The sequence below is a fragment of the Prionailurus viverrinus genome, chromosome C1, assembly GCF_022837055.1.
Source record: "Prionailurus viverrinus isolate Anna chromosome C1, UM_Priviv_1.0, whole genome shotgun sequence".
Taxonomy (NCBI): domain Eukaryota; kingdom Metazoa; phylum Chordata; class Mammalia; order Carnivora; family Felidae; genus Prionailurus; species Prionailurus viverrinus.
The window spans coordinates 169,875,381-169,894,353 of NC_062568.1; the positions used below are offsets into that span (position 1 = coordinate 169,875,381).

Genomic DNA, 18,973 nt, shown 5'->3' on the forward strand with positions numbered 1-18,973 from the left:
GTTTAAACCTTGAGCACAGCTTCCCCACAAAGGGCTGCCTGTCTTTCCCCTCTTCTGCAAGGTAGGTTGAATTCCCTTTTCAGATTAAAAACTGAACAGTGAGATGGCAACAGAAGGAGTGGTGCTGAATTTTATTTTATAGTCCTATGAAGCTTCTTGAGTGCTAATCTCTGCTTCATCTTGCTTTATAATTTAGGTATAGGAGGAATATACAGGCAGGCAAAAAATTCTTGCAAAAAAAGTAGTAACTCATTGGTTTATATAAAGTCGGTGTTATGATTATTGCTCATTGGAGCAAATCGTGCAATTAATTGGTATTTAGAAAATCTGGAACTGAGGTTTTTCTCTGCAGCTAGAGAAGTTTGGGCTCTTTCAGGCTGCTCTTGTTAAGGGATTCTCAGTGTGACGAAGATGGAATTTTTATTGCATAGTATTTTCCCTCTAAAGGGAAATCTTAGGAAAACATGAAACCAGCATACCAATTTGCCATTATTTTAATAAGTGAAACCCTTTGATTTCTCATTCCCCATTCTGGCAAGTTATTCCTGCATTAGATTTCCCCAAGGACTAGAAGCCTGAGGCGTGGAGAAATCCACTGATGGTTATTTGAGTTTCATCTGTGCACCTTTTCCCGCCTTGTTAATGAATCTGAGATGCTGTCTGAGTGTAACATGCACGATTGTTGTGTATTTTATGTTTTGTATTTAAGAGAAGCAGTAGCAAAGTAAATAGCGTTACAGTGCCTATCACTTAGAGCTATTTTAGATTGGCTTAAACAATTTTAAAAACTGAATATTACTTTTATACATATCAGAAAGGAAAACGTAAGCAAAATCTGTAAAATATTTCTAAAATTGTTTCCACATTCATAGTCCTGTTGCCATCTGGTCAACAGGTGGGAAGATGCAGTTCTGACATATAAAAAATCTGACAAGAATGTGTGTGTTCAAATCATGAAATATAGCATCCATTTCTTAGATTCCAAGAATATCAGTTAGTATTGGCGGCCACGATATATTTAATAACAGTACTGCACTATGTATAAGATACTTTTTCACATTTGTTTTATCTTTTGATATTGAGCACATCTGTGTGAAGTGGGTAAGAATTTGCCTCTTTGCATGAAAGAAACCGAGCCTCGGGAACTCAGGTAAATTTGTCCAAGATCAGACAGCTAGAAAACAGTGGTAGCTCCAGGATTTGGTCTCATGTTCTCACTTGCTCTACACCACTTGACCTCCCCCAGTAATGATGAAAAGTAGAGAAACAAATGCAAATTTTCTTTTAAACAAACTGCTTCAATGTAAGGGAATTAACATGCAAAAACAAAACTCAGTGTTGACTCTGAAATAAAGGAACGAGCAGACGGGCTACAGGCTTTCCTTAAAGCAAGACATCTGCATAAGAGTAATATTATGGTAATAATCTCTTGATTATTCAAGATTGAACTGATAAACAATAGACTTTTTCTTTTCAAGTTAGACCCTATAAAGTGCCCTTTGTTTTTGTAGCTCCTGACATCAAGTGCTGTTCACAAGTGGGGTACTGAAATTCATGAAGGAATCTACAACATGTTGATGCTATTAATAGAACTGGTTGCAGAGAGAATTAAACAAGATCCGATTCCCACAGGTCTCCTGGGTGTGCTTACGATGGTACAGTATCTCTAAAATTAAGCACTTTGTGTTTTGCTTTTATTTAAAATACCTTCTGTCTGTCCTCTGACTTGTAATTAATGATGAGTGATAACTAATATAGTTAAAAATCTTAATTTAGCTGTTAGGGACCTTGCTTTTTATTTTAAACACAGAGCAGCCATTCATTCTGTGTTTTCAGTTTTAACGAAATACCTTTCTAATTTTAATAGCTTTTTCAGCTCTTAGAATGATTAAATAGCTTTCCCTCATGTCTTCCTGATTATTCACATAAATGCTTTCACATGGGGTGTTCTTGCGGTTTGGTTTCTGGCCTTTTTCCCTGACTGGTCACAGTAGCTGTGTGAAGAAGGGGACTTTACTGCCCTGCGGCCCACCTGTCCCTGTGGCAGCTCCAGGGCCCCTGGTGCACCGGCCTCACCTGGCCCGAATCCTGGTCTCCCTCCCAGCGAGCCCTGAACCGGATAGGAGAGCCCTGCTTCAGGCATTCACTCCTCTGCACCGGCTAAGGAGTATGTGCTGTGGGGATATTTGAAAGATTCCGCTAATGGAGGAGTCCAAGGCTGTATTTTTCTTCTTTTCTCCTGCTAATATTGTTGCTATAGAAATAGGTAATAATAATGCTTCTCTGTTCTCTTTGAATCTAGGCTTTCAATCCCGATAATGAGTACCATTTTAAAAACAGAATGAAAACATCTCAAAGGAATTGGACAGAAGTGTTTGGGGAGGGAAATATGTTTGCTGTTTCACCTGTGTCTACTTTCCAAAAGGTAAATATAGTCTAGTTTTGTCATTTTATAGAGAAATATATTGAAAAAGTTTTTCTGTGCTATAAAAATTTACGTGGAAAGATTAAAACAGTCTGTGAAAAATGACAGTTATTCCATATGGCTCATAAAATCGCTTAACTTTTTTTCAGATATTGCATATTTTTCCATAGCTGTTAACTAACATCATAAAGAATTTTATAGATTCGAAATGATGTTTAGTGAAATGTGGAATGACCGCATGACATCAATGCCCTATTTATTGAATTGTCAGAACCCCAGTTTAATGGGTGTCCCAGTTTCTTATAGATGTTTGAGAGGCTAGAGCATTTGAAATCGTTATAGATGTTTCAGAATCCAGAGCATTTGAAATCGTTTGAAATGACTAATTAAGCCTAGAAAAAATAATCTAGAAGTTAGTTTCATGCATCATTTTCTTTTAAGCTCAATAAGCATTAAAGCTTTTGTTTTCTTTCAAGCCAAGAACCAATATCTTCATTTTATATTTAAAGGTCTACAATGTGCCGGTGACATTATACCCACAAAGAGTACATAATTTAAACAATCTGTTGACTGAACTCTGGCTTTCGAGAAACAGTGGAAAGCAGTAAATATAGTAGATAGAAAACTTGTCCGTTGCTTTAGTGGAAGCAGAGGTTTAGCTCAGCCGTCTTATAAAGAGTGCTAAGGCGTGGTTCCTAGCTTACAGCATAGTGGAGGAGATGGGAAAACAACATATTACAGGACCATAGGCAGTAGGCAGTAGGTGCACTTGTAATAATATGGCCTGCACGAGGGAGTGGTCCCGTCTCGTAGAGCCAGGCAGTCCCCAGAGGGGAGGAGGAGGTGACAGCCGAGCACAGAGGGCAGTGAGGAGACACTGCAGCATTTGACCCCCACAAAAACTGTGAGTTAGGTACTACTTTTAACCCCGTTTCATGGATGAGAAACTGAGGCACATAGAGGTTGAGTCCTTGTCCAAGTCTGTAAACCTAGTAGTCATGGGAAGAACCCATGTAATCTAGCCTTCTAGTCTGCATTCTTTAGCTACGTGCAGTCTTACTTCCCGAAGTATGAAAATCTGATCCTCAGCTTTGTTGTGAAGATTAAAGGGCAAGTGTATACAAAACACTAAGCATGGGACTCCCCTGTAGCAAGTGCCCAGCAGAAGGTCATTCTCTTCCCCTCAGCTTAACATGCGTGACATCTGGGGCCCAGAAAGGTCCAGTCTGTTCATATCCTCCCGTTATTGCAAAGGAGTTTCTCCTGCAGAGGCCCTTGCTCATCCCCTTTCCTCTTGCCTTCTGAGGCATTTTCCTCCTCAGGTTTTCTATCCTTTGTTTGGCATCCTCAGTCTTTTCCTCTCTGTTGGATCACTCCCATTGTATACAATGTGCTCTAGTATTTTCCATCTTTTTTTTTTTTTAAGTTGAGAAATGCAGACTGTGCGTGTGTGTGTGTGTGTGTGTGTGTGTGTGTGTGTGTGAGGGAGAGAGAGAGCGAGAGAGCGAGAGAGCGTGCATGCATGCAGGGGAAGGGGAGGGGCAGAGAGAGAGAAAGAGAGAATCCCAAGCAGGCTCCACGCTCAGCACAGAGCCTGACGCAGGGCTCGATCTCAGGACCCTGGGATCATGATCTGAGCCAAAATCAATAGTTGGATGCTTAACCAACTGAGCCACCCTGGTGCACCATAGTATTTCCTGTCTTTAACAATTCTGCCTTTGATCCCACATCCCTGTCTAGCTTCAGCACGGTTCTCCGTCTCCTCCAAACCCTTACCAGAGAAGATTCCACGTTCTCCTTTCCCACTTATTTTACTGGTTATCCAAAACTTTAACTTAATGAAACAAAACCAAAATTTCATTAATATCTTTGTGTTCCTCTGAGCAGTACCTAGACCTTGGAATGTTTCATGTGCTCGCTTCCCACCTGATTGACTTAGTCTCCGAGAGTCCCTCTGGCCTGCGGCATCTTAGTCCTTTCCCGCCTTGCTTTATGCTCAACTAGGTGTCAGCATTGTTATTTGATACGGTGTTTTGACTTGGCCACGTTTAGGCGTTCTCTCTTTGTGTACTATTCCTTCTCTATCTCTTCCACTGGGATGATTTTTCTTCTGCCTGCCTACTAATATGTCCTTTAGTAAGTGTCCATTGGTGATTACGTCTTTGTTTTTGATGGCCTGAACTTAACGTTAATCCCCCACGCCTTAAAGAATGTTTTCCCTGGGTTTTAAATTCTAGATTGACTGTTACACTTTCAGAATATCAGAGATACCCTGTCAGTGTCTCCTGGCTTTGATTATTGCTGTTGACAAGTTGCTGTTTGATCTGACTGTTGTTCCACTGTAAGAAATCCACCTCTCCCCCCATGGCTGCTTTTGGAGATCTCCTGTTTCGCTTTGATGTTTGGCAGTTTGACTCTCCTGTGACTGACTGTGGTATTCATATTATTTTGCATCAGAAACATTGGGCATCTGCATCTAAGGATTAATATCTTGTATCAGTTTTGGAAAATTCTCAGCCACTATCTTCTTAAATAATGCCTCTCCTCCATTAATCAGTCTCTCCTTCAGAGCTTCAATTGGATACATGTTAAGCCGTCCCTCCTGTCCTCATGTCCCTTAACCTCTGCTGTTTCCCATCTTTCTGTGTCCTTGTGCTCTGACAGGGTGTGATCATTTTTTTCAGCTCTGCTCTAGTTCACTAATTTTGTTTCTGCTTGTGTCAGTTACGCTGTTTAACCTGTTCATTAAAAGTCTTCAATTTCGTTACTTTTCTTCATTTATGTAAATTCTATTTGGTTCTCATTTGTTTTGTCATTTTTTACCATCTCATGTTCTAAACACGTATTTGCGTTCTCCTGTGTGTTTGTCCTGTGTCTGATATCTACAAGTCTGATTCAGCTGGCTCTGGCTAACTTTAACTTGTTTTGTATCTGTATGTATATACACAGAAAAAAAAAAAATTACACTTGTTTGTGTTTGTTTTTCTGTGAAGTCCTGTTTCTTGGAATTTAATCTGGGAGGATGGTTTGAGGCCTGGAGTGAGGGAAAGTTCCTTCCTCCAAGGAGGATTTACTTACTTCTTCCAGGTGCCTGGAACCACTACAGTCTGGGGCCACTCTAGAATAAATTCTCAGCTTACGATATTTCAGACCGTGAAATCAGCGTGAATTTGAGAAGTGAAGCCGTGTGAGGGCAGTTCAGTGGCCACAGATTCTTAGAGAATTTTTTTTCTCCCCTGCATCCAGTACCAGAGTGCTCGTAGGCAGGCTTCCCTGTTGCTCTCCCTTTCTCCAGGTAAGTTCTTTCAGCTCACCTTACCCTGAGGCTGTAGCCCTTTGAGCTCCAGTTTTATGTGACTACCTCCTCTTAGTCTCCCAGCCCCCACCTTGGCTTTGGGTCCTGTTTCTCAGGCACCGTAGGGCTGTGAAAATGGAGGCAGGAGGTCACCAGGGTTCCACAGATGCCTACATGGTGAAGACTAGCCTCAGAGTCTGCTTACCTCACACGATTTCTGCTTTCTCTTTGTGTTCAGCCTCTGAGCACTTTGTGCCAACTCAGCTATGTGTGTTTAAAGATTTTTTTTTTAATGTTTTCATCCGTCAGAGAGGTGTTTAGGGCAACTAGACAAAAGTCTCCATTAACTCTTCAGAGTGTGCCAGTCTGCCTTCTTTTTCTGCCGGTCCACTGAAACCACCCTCGGTAAGGCACCAGCACCTTCTAAGTTTCCAGAACCCAAGGAAACGTCTCTTAACACCACCCACAGCAGTGGTCACCATCAGTTTGTCCCTCTCCTAAATCGGTTCGTCTGGCAGTCTCTTGCTACCTGCTAAGTCACTTTGCCTTTCTTGATTCCTTGCTTTCTGTCCAGCTTTAATCCAGAGCTGCCCTCTCTTTGTTCACTATTCTTTCCCCCAAGAACTATCTTTCCTTCTCATGGAAGCAAATGCAGTCTTTGTGCTGATGGCCCTTCGGTTTGTATCTCTGTGGCCCAAACCTCTCCTCTGAGCACACCATACTTGACGAGCCAACCATTCCTTTTGGTCGCCACACAGATGTCTCCAACTTAGTGTGCTTGAAATGGAACTTCCTTTTGTCTCTCCAGCCTTCCTTCTTCTCCCTTTCTGTAAACCACATCACCATCTACCTAGGTGCTCAAGCCAAAGCATAGGAGTCGGCCACGATTTATCCCTTTTCTTACGACCCATAAGCAACCATAAACCTGTCCTTTGAATTCATCTCGAAGGTGTCTTCAGTTGCCTTCTCTCTGCCTCCACTGCTGCCATCCTACCCCCCCCCCCCCCGACACCATCCCGTCTAATCTAGTTACCGCATTAGTCCTCCAGCTACTATCTCTCCCTCCACTCTCATTTATCTGGCCCATTCCATCCTCCACACAACTGCAAGACTGGTTGTCGTAAAGCATGAAATGCATCGCTTCTGGCTTGAGCACTTTTGTTGCTTTTTCCTTCCAGTCGCAGCCTGCAAGTTTCTGCATGGTCTGCACTCTGCCCGTCTCCACAGCTCTACCTGTGCCGCTCCTCCCGACTTGCTGTGTCCCCGCGGGGTGGTGGGGGAGGTCCCCTCAGTTACTCTTGACTGCCTTCCCCAAACAGGACCTTTGCCATTTCGGCCTCTCTGTCTGGACTATTTGAGTGGCTAAATCGGTCTCATCCTGTAGGATCCAGCTTGAAGACCACCTCTTCAGAGAGGGTTTCCATGACCACCACTCTGAGCAAAGGAGGCTCCTTCTGTCTCTCATTTGAAGACCTTTTTGTGGTTTTTCCTTTTGTGGGGCTTAGCACAGTGTGAATCCTGTTAGGTATGTGTTGGTTTGCTTGTTTCTGTTGAAGCTGCTTCAATATGAGCTCCGTGAAAGCAGGTACCACATCTCTTCATAGTCACTGTTCCCCAAATATTATTCAGCCCCCAGAGCAGTGAATGCTTAGAAAAAGAAAGGAAGGAAGAAAAGAGGAGAAAAGAAAGCACTTGCTCCAGGGCACCAATTAGTGGGACAGCAGGGGCTAAAATTTAACCTTTTTATTCCTGATTTTCTCCTCTTTAGTAATAATTCTTGATTTCTAAAATGTAATTTTCCTAGAGAATTTGACTCAAGTTACCCTGTACCTTGGAGAGCTTAAACAGCTGACGTCAGCTACCCAGAAATGCAAGAAATGCTCCATACTGTAGCAGTGGCATCCAAGTACAGACGTGCAGGCTCCTAAAATTATATACAAATGTCAGAGACTCACATTAAGAAACATGTAGAAAAGCCTTTTGAAATATTTTTCAAATCTTAGTATTTTCTTCTCCCAACTCTTTGCTTAGGTTAAAAAGAAATCTATGGTAGGGGCGCCTGGGAAGCTCAGTCGGTTGAGCGTCCGACTTCAGCTCAGGTCATAATCTCGCAGTCTGTGGGTTCGAGCCCCACATCAGGCTCTGTGCTGACAGCTCAGAGCCTGGAGTCTGCTTTGGATTCTGTGTCTCCCTCTCTCTCTGCCCTCCCCTGCTCATGCTCTGTCACTCTCTGTCTCAAAAATTAAAAAAAAAAAACAAAACATCTGTGGGCCCATGGGGAAGTTCTCATATTGCCAGCTCAATTTCTATTTTCTTTTCTCATAGGAGCCTCACGGATGGGTTGTGGATTTGGTAAATAAGGTATATAACTTTTATTAATATAGTCGTATTTTCCTTCTTTTAATGAAATTGCTTAGAGTTTGGTATTTTAGGTAAATGACAGCTAGAAAGAACAATAAGAATGTTTTTCAGTTCCTCCTCTTCTTTCTCATATGCTGTTTATACAGATGAGCACCAGCGTCAGGATTTAGCACATCTCCTGCAGTGTATCGCAGGAGCAATAGAATTCTCTTTGTGATGGCTTTCTCTAGATCAGTATTACAGAGCACGTTGGCAGAGTAGAATGGTAGCCTTTGTGTCTTGTTTAAATTATTAACGTACAGCATTTTAAAATTAATTTGTGCCCTTTCTCTTCTCAGTTTGGAGAATTAGGTGGATTTGCAGCAATCCAAGCCAAGCTTCATTCGGAAGATATAGAACTTGGGGTAAGTTAAACCAGTCTGTGTGCCCACAGCAGAGGTTCGCTTTATTCGGGCTGGTATGTTACCCAGGGGACGTGGTCTGGACACAGTCAATGAAACGTTACAGTGTTAAGTTATCTCTGCAGGAGCGGTTTCAGTGGCTCTGATAAAGGAATGTTTGCTCCTAATCGTAACCAAATTTCAGTGTAGGGTATTTGCTTCCCCCCACCCCCCCATTTCCCTTTGCTTTTGGTGCCTCCTAATTTGTGATGGTTGTGTGAAATCATCTTGCTTTTTAAGGACAGTTGCTGTACGTGGCAAAGATATGTGTACATACAGTGTTATGACTCCGTTACATCAGAAAGTCTTCCCTGGTGCCAGGCACAATAAAATATTTCATTTTAAGGTTGGTAGGAAGTTTTTTGGTATTGTAGGACTCCTAGATAACAAAGGGCTGTCACAGGACCTTAGAATCCTCCCTCAGAATCAGTACATCCTCTTTTTATATGGGACTTCATTTTCTCAAAGACATTTAACCTTACGGTAAGGGGAATAACTTAATCTTTTATTTTTCACAGAGGGCTGACTTGTTTGTAACTAGGAGCATTTTATTCTGTCTTCTGGTTGACTGTTCACTTAACTGCTCGTTATGTACTTGGCCACATGTAGGACACTGTGCTAGCTACCGTGATGTACTGAGAACAGAAGGTGATGGGGTAGAGTCATCCGTTGCCCCTGAGTGACGTAGGATTGTGCTTAGAGCAGCGCTTGCTCCTGCGGAACCGCGACTAATCAGCTAACTTGCTTGGTCCGTCTTTGGGCGAGGGAAGTAACATCCAGGAGAGAGTCTGATGGTATGCTTGGTAATAAACTGACCCTTTCTTGCCACCCACTGTTTATCCTGAAAGATTAAGTGTCTGCCAAGCCTTCTGCTGACACTGACCAGGGAGTGTCTTCTCCCTTCCCTGAATGTTAACTAGGCTGTTTGGCCGTCATTTTGATCCCCATTGAGTGGACCAAGCATGTTAGAAGTGACTACTGATCTGGAAAATAATGGGTAATGATTTAAGAAGCAAAACCGTTTATGGGGCGCATCCGACTTCGGGTCAGGTCATGATCTCACAGTCCGTGAGCTGGAGTCCCGTGTCGGGCTCTGTGCTGACAGCTCAGAGCCTGGAGCCTGCTTCAGATTCTGTGTCCCCCTCTCTCTCCGCCCCACCCCTGCTTGTGCTCTCTGTCTTTCAGAAATGAATAAACATAAAATTTTTTTTTTAAAAAAAGCAAAACCATTTAAAACCAAAAACCTTTTCAGATACAGGGTTTTATCCAATTTACTTATTTCTCAAAAACTGGCTGTATAGGTCATTGGTCATATTAGAGATTAGCTTCCAGGTGCCTGAGTGGCTCAGTCAATCATCTGACTCTTGATTTTGGCTGAGGTCACATTCTCACCGTTTGTGGGTTCGAGCCATGTGTCAGGCTACATGCTAACAGTGCAGAGCCTGCATGAGATTTTCTCTCTCTGCCTCTCCTCACCGTGTGCATGCATGCTCTCTCTTTTTTTCTCTCTCTCTCAAAATAAATAAACTTTTTAAAAAAAGAAATTGCTTCATATTTTTAAAATGTTAAAATACTAATTTCTGGCAGAGTTAATGTATTTTAAAAAAAATACAGAGCAGTCCGAGTTTCTACCCTACTTGGAAGAAAATTGGCTTAAAGGTAGATACATAGGAATCTGGACTTACCCTCATTATTATTAAATATCTTGAGGTTAAAGATTCCTCCAAGATTTTTCCCTTAGGTCAGACCATTTTTCAAACAACCGTGTTGTTTGCTGCAGTTGGTAGAGAATTATATTGCTTAGTTGTATTTGAGATGATGATGAAATTCAGACATAGGAGAAAGAGATTCCAAAGATTGACTCTGATTTTATCAAACAAGGATTAAAATTTCACAATAAATGCCTGCTTCCTGAGCAGTTAAGGTGACTGTGTCCTAGAATAAATATAGGCCACTGAGTACAAGTAAATGCATGCATTTTACATTTACATTTATATTTATATATTTTTGAGTTTGAAAAATACTGTGAAAAAGCAACATTCACAATTGATCAGTTAAAAATACCTGTACAGGGACCCCCGAGTGGCTCAGTTGGTTGTGCATCCGACTTTACCTCAGGTCATGATCTCACGGTTCATGAGTTCAAGCCCCACATCAGGCTCTGCTCACAGCTCGGAGCCGGGAGCCTGCTTCAGATTCTTTGTCTCCCTCTCTCTCTGCCGCTTCCCCCGCTTGCTCTCACTTTTTCTCTCTCAAAAATAAATAAGCGTTAAAAATTTTTTTTTTAATTACCTGTACAAAGTAAGGAATGGAAGGTGCCTGTCCTCCATTCCCCCAAGCCCCCACACCTCTACCTTCTTCCTAGGTAGTAGCTACCCATTTGACTCATAGCATTTCTGACTTTTGCCTAAATTTATGTGGAATATACCTGTGCACGTTCTTTCCTGCTTTCTCTGTCTTTAAGGCTGAATTGTAATCAAGCTATATGTAGTAGCATATTTTCATTTAACGTTATATCACGGACATCTTTCCAGATCCGTGCTGTCCTTGATTTTAATGGCTGTAATGTGTTCCTGCAACTGTTGTACCATGATGCTGTCATTTATTCATGGGCACCATGTAAATATGTAAATTTGTCTTTGTGTGCATATGGTACCATTTCTGAAGGACAAATTCCTAGAAAATGTGATTTTTAATATAATTCATAGTAATAAATCTCTTTCCAAAAAAGAGATTTATTTGGACCAGTCTGTACTCCCATAAACTCGTTTCCTATTTCTCTCGCTAGTACCGAATATTTTCCATCTTTAATTTTTTCATTATAATGGACAAAAATAGTATTTTGTTATTTAATTTGCAATTCTCTCATTTCCTGTGAATTTGAGCATCTCATCATGGGATTATTGGCTGTTTACATTTCTTCTATAAATTGACATCGTTATTTAGGTTTCTTTGGGTTTTTCTTGTTAACTTTCAGGAATTCTTTTTATGTTCAGCGTATCAATGCCATGCCCATTTTATGTATCTGTAAATTTTTTCTCCCAGTCTTTTGCTTCTCTTTATTTTTATCGATAGTGTCTTTTGCTTACAGAAGCGTCCACATTTTATAAAAGTTCCCCATTTTTTCTTTAATGGCTTTAAGAGTTTTCTAACTTGCTTAGGGAATATTCTCCCATCTCAAAGTTATAAAAATACCTGTTTTATTTTATACTTTTACAGTTTTATTTTTTGTACTTGGTTCTTGAATTCATTTAGAATTTATTTTTATATATTACATAAGATAGAGATCCAGTTTAATTTTCTTCCAAATAGGTAACTGATTGTCATCAGATCCTCTAATGACTAATCCCTGATTTCTCTCCTATTTCGACGTATTGGCTCAGTCACACGTCACAGCCCCACGTGTACGCGGGCGTGTTCCTTCCGTTGGTTTGTTCGTGCGTTCTTTGCCCATTTCTGTACTGTTGCTGCACAGCTTTCCTTCCTGGTGGTACCAGTCTGCCCCACGTCCTTCTTCTCCCAGGTCTCCTTGATCGTTCTCGTATTTCTGCCCTTTGACTATAATCAACATGCCAGGTTGTGCTGCAGAAATCCCCCGGAGATTGTGTCTGGAATTGTGTTAAACGTATAGGTCCCTGTGTGGAGAATTGCAGTGCTGGTTCTTTCCGTTCGGGAACATGGCATCTGCTTGTTTGTCTGGGCCTTCCCTTACGCGTTTCAGTAAAGTTGTATAATTTCCTCCACGGGAGACTTCGGTGGTTTGTCGAAGGCACGTTTCACTCCTTCGCCTACTATCCCCTTCTCTTTCAAATAAAAACTGTTAGTATTCTACAATATAAGTTTTAAAAGTCTTTCATCCAGTCCTCCAAAGAAGTTGTATTGGCATTATTACGATTTAAGTTCTATTAAATTTTTGTAACAATGTAAATGGATTGACGTCTTGTTACCAGTTCTTCCCATCTGGGGGGTGCGGTTTGTCTGGTCATTCATTCGGCACTTGATCTAGTCACCATTTCAGATTGTCCCTGAAAGGGACGTGTTTAATGCTGAAAGGAAAAACACCCTCTCACACTGATGTCTGACCTTCACTGTCCTTGTTTTCAGGCGGTCTCAGCTTTGGTGCAGCCCTTGGGGGTGTGTGCGGAGTACCTCAATTCCTCGGTGGTTCAGGTAAGACAGGCCACTTTACATTTGCTTCAGAAGGTGACCTAACGCATACAGACAGTAATAATTACCTTTTTATCGGTTGGTCAGAATTGTGCCCTATTTCTTTTCTTTGTTCAGATTAGCTATTTTTCTAATAAAAATACTCTCAGAAAATAACGAAAAAATGGTTAATAATTCAAGGTAGAGGAGACTTCTAATATTTAAAAAGATGAGTTACCTTTTCAGTTTATCATTTTATCAAATAGAATTTATATATGATTACATGTGTTTTTGTTTCCTTATCTGTAAAATAGGCCACATATATCCCAACCCCCTTCCCAGGATTGTTTAAGGATTCAGTGCCATTATGTATTAAATGAGATCAGTGTTGAACAACCCACTGGGCTTCCTTGCTAGCTAAGTCACTGCTGAATAACAGCTTAACAGCACATCTTGTGTGATCTCCCATCCCTGCAGGTTGTAAGTCAACAGACCATCAAACAGTCAGAGCTGTGCACGTTCGTTTTCTAGTGCTTAAGGCCTATTATACTTTCTTGTTTCCTTTCCATCTCAGTTGACAGGTTTTACTGAATAAAGTGTCACTTTGAAATACCTTCATTTTTTATTTTCTTTGTAAATAGGTCTGTGAAACCTGTAACTTTCCCAGAGATTTTTTTAAAATCACTATAAATGGCTTTGAAAGCATAGAGTCCTTTGGGAGCAGTGTTTTTGTATGCACTGTTCCTTCTTGCTAATATCTCATTTTAACAAGGGAGATACGATTTTTTTAGTAGGTTTCAGGAAATTTCTACCATTTCTAAGTGTTAAATGCTTTCTTTAAATGTCAGAGTAATCCTGCAAAATTTTTACATGCAATCAGATGGTGGGCTATTTATGTATTTCTTCATTCTGGATATTAAGCTCATTAGAAACATTTTATGTTCTTTCACCGTATTAAACATATAATCATTAATTTTATAGTTGAAACACTAAGATATAAGAGGCAAAATTATTTGACTTTTTAATAATTTAATAATAAATACTAATAATTTAATAATTGGCTTTTTAATCATCAGAGCCAGGATTGGATTTTTAAATGCTCTCTACCCATGCATTGCCTTGTGGAAAGAGATTTAGCATAAAAGTTCTAGCTTTTAATTAATATTAAATTCTTTAGAAATTCTAAGTTTTAGAGATGCCTGGGTGGCTCAGTTGGTTAAGCCTCCAGCCTTGAGTCAGGTCATGATCTCACGGTTCATGGGTTCAAGCCTTACGTCAGGCTCTGTGCTGACAGCTCAGAGCCTGGAGCCTGCTTCGGATTCTGTGTCTCCCTCTCTCTCTCTGCCCCTCCCTCCCTCCCTTGTTCTCTGTCTCTCTCTGTCTCTCTCTCAAAAATGAATAAAGACTAAAAAAAATTAACAAAGAAATTCTAAGTTTTAGATAAATAAGCACAGTAGACTTCAAAAAGAGTAAAAAGTATTGAATTTCCAACCAAAGCATATTTAATTGCTTCAAATTAGCCAACCTTCGATTTACTCAGCAATATATTCGTGCTCTGAATTTATTCTCATACCATGTTCACATCCGGATTACCTGATGCAAATTAACAACGGTCTCTACCACTTGCCCCTTGTATGCTTTGGAAGACATATGTAACATCTGTGTTTTGGCCTTCTTGTCTGTAAAATGGTGATCATGCCCTTTGAGCTGCAGTGAGAAGTGAGCCGGGGGGTGCCACTGACGAGAACAGCACTGCTTGCCTCCTACCCTAGCAGCCCCCAGTCTTCCCCGGACAGGGGACACAAGCGTAGAGGAAGAACTCCCAGTTGGATAATCGCCTGGTGTCATTTTAATTCTTTGCTAATGTCTTCTTGGCTTTGACAGCCATATGCTGTCTATCTTCTCTTGTCACCAGAGAAGTTTTTAAAAATTATTTTACTTAGTTGGAAGTGAGCATTTAGACCTAGCTAGTATTTTCCTCCTCCTCATGTAATATTTAGAGTTAGTTATCTGATTATGCTACCATCCCGGAGCGATGTGTTGTAGGAGTCTCGTCTGTAGGCCTCATTTATATCAGCACACAAAAATAGTGCATATCACGGCATTTTTTTTTTTCGTGGTCTGTGCTTATATGCACTTGTTAAAATCAAACACCAAATATTTACTTTATTACAGAAATAATACCTACTCATGCTTCATGTTTTAAAAGTTAGTTTATGTGTCTTTGGTTGCTCTTTGAAAGGACCCTTCTGAGATGGTGATGACAGGGCTTGCACCCATGTGGTATTAAAGGAGCTGGGGCATGGAGTCGGGTACGGCCTACTTGGGATGGTAGGAGCTAGCTAGCTATGGGGCTCTTGGCACTAGAATTGAGATCCTTCCGTTGCACTCTGTCCTTTGTGAAGTGTGAATGAAGAAGTGTCTGCTCTCTAGTTCTGGGGCAGAATCCGGAGTCTTTATTAACCGCAGCACATCTTTTCTGCAGCCGATGCTAGACCCAGTCATCCTTACTGCGATCCAGGATGTACGGAGCGTGGAGGAAAAGGACCTCAAAGATAAGGTAAATCCCGTCTCCAGACAGGTGGGCCCCAGAGCCTGTTAGTCCTCAAAGCACAGCCAGGACTCGGGGCAGGGTTCACACGCCATGGTTCTTTGGGTTCTGGTCATATACAACTCACATCAAGTTCATTTTACATTTTCTAAGCAAGAAACGCTTTTTGTAAAGCATCAGTATTCTGAAGCACCAGGTTGGCATTAAATCAATAGAGTGATTATAGGGTTCTCAGCAAGTGATACCATTCAGAATTTTACTAACGTGTTGATTTAGAGAGTATTCTAATAGGTATAGCATTGACGAAGCTTTTAAATAATTCAGTACTACAAGCTTGTCCAAAGTTGTTTAAAGTAATTTTAGCATTTAACAGTCTTCATGTTGTTGACCTTGAAATTCTCGCAGGATCCGTCCCTTTGCTCACCTGTGTGCTAACTTTTGTTTAGAAGCAAACTAGTTAATTGACCATATGGAGTATGGGATACCACCAACCATTGCTGTTGAAGATGTCCCGTACTCCCGTGTCTGAATTGGGAGCAAAACGTTCTCATGGCTCCTTTTCTGTGTGTGCTTTGAATAAAAGAGATTGGTTAGCATCCCCGAGCTCTTGTCTGCCATCAAGTTACTCTGCATGCGCTTCCAGCCGGATTTGGTGACCGTGGTGGATGACCTTCGATTAGACATCCTACTGCGCATGCTGAAGTCGCCACATTTTAGCGCTAAAATGAATTCCCTCAAAGAAGTAAGTTTTGTATTTGTTTGTAGAAGACTTAAAGCACAGACGCTTTAAGTTCTGCCAGAACTTGCGGTCATTAATATCAGAATGTTGAGAAATGAAGCAGAATAATTTCTTGTAATCATACAAAAAAGAGGTAACAGTGATTATATATAAAATCGTATCTGTGTTCGTCATTGTTAACGCGATCTTTCTACATGTGTTACATTCAAAATTCATTCTCTGAAATATTTGGAAATATTTAGTGTTTTTGTGAAATTGCCCAGAGAGTGCCCTTGTTGGCTCCACATTATTTTTTTTTTAATATTTTTATTTATTTTTGAGAGAGAGAGAGAGCACGAGTGGGGGAAGGGCAGAGAGAGAGAGAGAGAGAGACACAATTCAAAGCAGGCTCCAGGCTCTGAGCTGTCAGCACAGAGCCCCATGTGGGGCTCGAACTCATGAACTACGAGATCATGACCTGAGCTGAAGTCAGATGCTCAACTGACTGAGCCAGCCAGGTGCCCCGGCTCCTTTTAAAGAGACATCAGGAATAAGTAGTCTGTTAACTTATTACAGTAACTGGCCTTTGATACATTTTGGCTAATTATCAGACCACATTGCAACACTGTAAAAGTCACAGGGTATGTATACATATATATGAAGATTTTGATTGTGCATATTTGTGCTGGATTCTGTCACAATAATCCTGTCTTCTTAGGTAACCAAACTAATAGAAGATAGCACTTTATCCAAATCTGTGAAGAATGCTATAGATACAGACAGATTGTTAGATTGGCTGGTTGAAAACTCAGTTCTGTCCATTGCACTGGAAGGTAAGTTGCTTTTTAAAAACCTATATTTCTTAACACGTAGTTGTAAGTGATGTATTTTTATATCAAAGAAAGGTGTGAAAATGTTGTTTTGACTGTATTAGCCTTTAAATCTGGTAGCGAGTTAATATTGCTTTGAATTAATAGAATCGTATTTAGAAAGTCAATGTTCACTGAATCTGTCTGCCTCTTGGGTGTTTCTTCCCTTAGGCAACATAGACCAAGCACAGTACTGTGATCGTATAAAGGGGATTATTGAACTCTTGGGCAGTAAATTGTCTTTAGATGAACTTACTAAAATTTGGAAGATACAGGTAAGTTGATCAGAATTATTTTTGCCTTTTTCTGACATTTCTGTCAGAAGGAGAGGGAAGGAGAGTGGTGAACAAGCAGGGAAATGGATCTTGTATCCTGCTTTAGTCAGAGCGGAGCTGCTCCAATCTGTTTTGCAGTTCAGGGCTTCTGCTAAGATTGCATATGTGCAAAAGGATCGCACTACCCAGAAGATGTAAAACTACCCAGCTAGTCTAGTCTTCTCATGTCTCAGATTGGAAAAAATGAAAAGCTTTACCACAGGCCACACAGCAGTTAGGAATTACATGTCTTTTGTCTGTCAGTGTCCTGTTCTTTTCACTGCGTTTGCTTATCTATGTTCATGGAGAGGTGTTTCCTGTTCAGTTCTGTTAAATGAGGATGAAAGTAACACTGAGTTTACAGACCTCAGCTTACCAGGACCCTCAGCAGCTGTGACAGAATCAGCCACACCCTTCATTTTCTTTTTCCTTCGCTCTGTTAATATCCATTTGACTCATTTTCCTCCCACTTTTCTGGCACCCTCTGCAAGTCTCCTTTACTAACTTTCTTCTACTTTGTACATGTCAGTTTCTTTCAAGCCTTAGTCCTTGGCCCTTTCCTCAGTGTATAATCTTCCATTAGGCAGTTTCCTCCACTCCTGTGGCTTTGACTGCTTTGGGATGCTGCTGACTCCCAGAATTCTGTCCCTAATCCATACCTCTTCTTGGCCCTCCAGTGCAGTGTATGTAAATGTATATATAACTCTTGTGCCTTCATGCATGCCATCTTGTAGGCATCTCAAATCCAGTATGTCAGTACCTAGTCCTTTTTCGGTCTGTTTCAGTAATGGTGTTAGCCTTCATCTAGTTGCCCAGCCAGAAAGAGGCCCGGGGCTCACCTCGACTGTACCCTCTTAGACACCGTATCAGTCAGAACCTGGTCAGGAAACAGAAGCCTCGCTAGGTGTCTCAGAGGGAACTGGATACTGGGGGTTGTTGACAAAGGTGTTGCTAGGGGGGGAGAGCAAAAGAGAGAAGCAGGAATGCTGGGGGAGCGGAGTGGGGAAAGGGCATACAAAGTGCAAGGAAAGGAATCTGCTTTTGGAGATGCTTTCGCTGCAAATGCCGGGATTGCCCATGAGCCTGGCACCCCCAGCAGGGCTCCTGGAAGCCCGTGCTGCCACCAGGGCCAGCACCTGCGTCCAGTCCCTGAGCACAGAGCAGTGCCTCTTTCTTCCCCCTGCCTTCTCATCTCCCCGCAGTGCCTCCCCTGGGCAGGACCTAGCGGGAGCATAGCTAGTAGAGGAAATATGATTGGCAGGTACAGGACTGACAGAAAACCATCCTGGGTCCTACAGATCTTACTTCCCCTGTCCGCTTTCGTTGATTGAATACCCTCACAGAATGTCGTGAGTGTAAGTTGTGAGTCCACATAAGGCCAAAGATTAGAGATCATGATGGATACAATGTATATCCCTACTGCATGCGGTGAATGTTTGTATATGGCACATACTGGAAAATTCTTGTGGAATTGACTCTAAAAAAGTCCCTGCCTTTCAAGTCCTCCACATGGTGAGCAGTGAGGCATCATGGAGTCATGGCTGAGGTCATAAAGTGAGTTTCAACCATAAGGACAGCCACAGGACCTACATCTCTGAAGCAGAAACTTACTGCCCAAGGAATAAATAGCTATTCATTGAAGTTACAATGTATCTATGAGCAAAATAGAAAAGGAGGTGGAGACTCCCCTCAGCTGGAAGTGAATGCAAAGTCCTGAAATCAATTTGAATCTTTATTTGCCAGTCGAAAATACTTTGCACTCCCGTTGAAGTGAATATGTCAGATTGAGCACTTAACTGTCATCTTTTGAAAGATTTAATACTGCTAGGAATTTAACCAAGGCCAACCGATGGC

The 18,973-nt window shown here is 41.4% G+C and overlaps 1 protein-coding gene across 3 annotated transcripts in view; it reads left to right on the forward strand.

Annotated features, from left to right (window-relative positions):
• USP24 (ubiquitin specific peptidase 24) overlaps positions 1–18,973 on the forward strand; it is a 142,571-nt gene that overhangs the window by 33,700 nt on the left and 89,898 nt on the right. For all 3 annotated transcript variants that reach the window (XM_047869446.1, XM_047869447.1, XM_047869448.1), the window contains exons 4-12: positions 1,512–1,655; positions 2,303–2,425; positions 8,046–8,081; positions 8,420–8,485; positions 12,626–12,691; positions 15,153–15,227; positions 15,802–15,960; positions 16,655–16,769; positions 16,977–17,080. In XM_047869446.1, the coding sequence (XP_047725402.1) occupies positions 1,512–1,655; positions 2,303–2,425; positions 8,046–8,081; positions 8,420–8,485; positions 12,626–12,691; positions 15,153–15,227; positions 15,802–15,960; positions 16,655–16,769; positions 16,977–17,080 (888 nt within the window). The remainder of the gene's footprint in view (positions 1–1,511; positions 1,656–2,302; positions 2,426–8,045; positions 8,082–8,419; positions 8,486–12,625; positions 12,692–15,152; positions 15,228–15,801; positions 15,961–16,654; positions 16,770–16,976; positions 17,081–18,973) is intronic.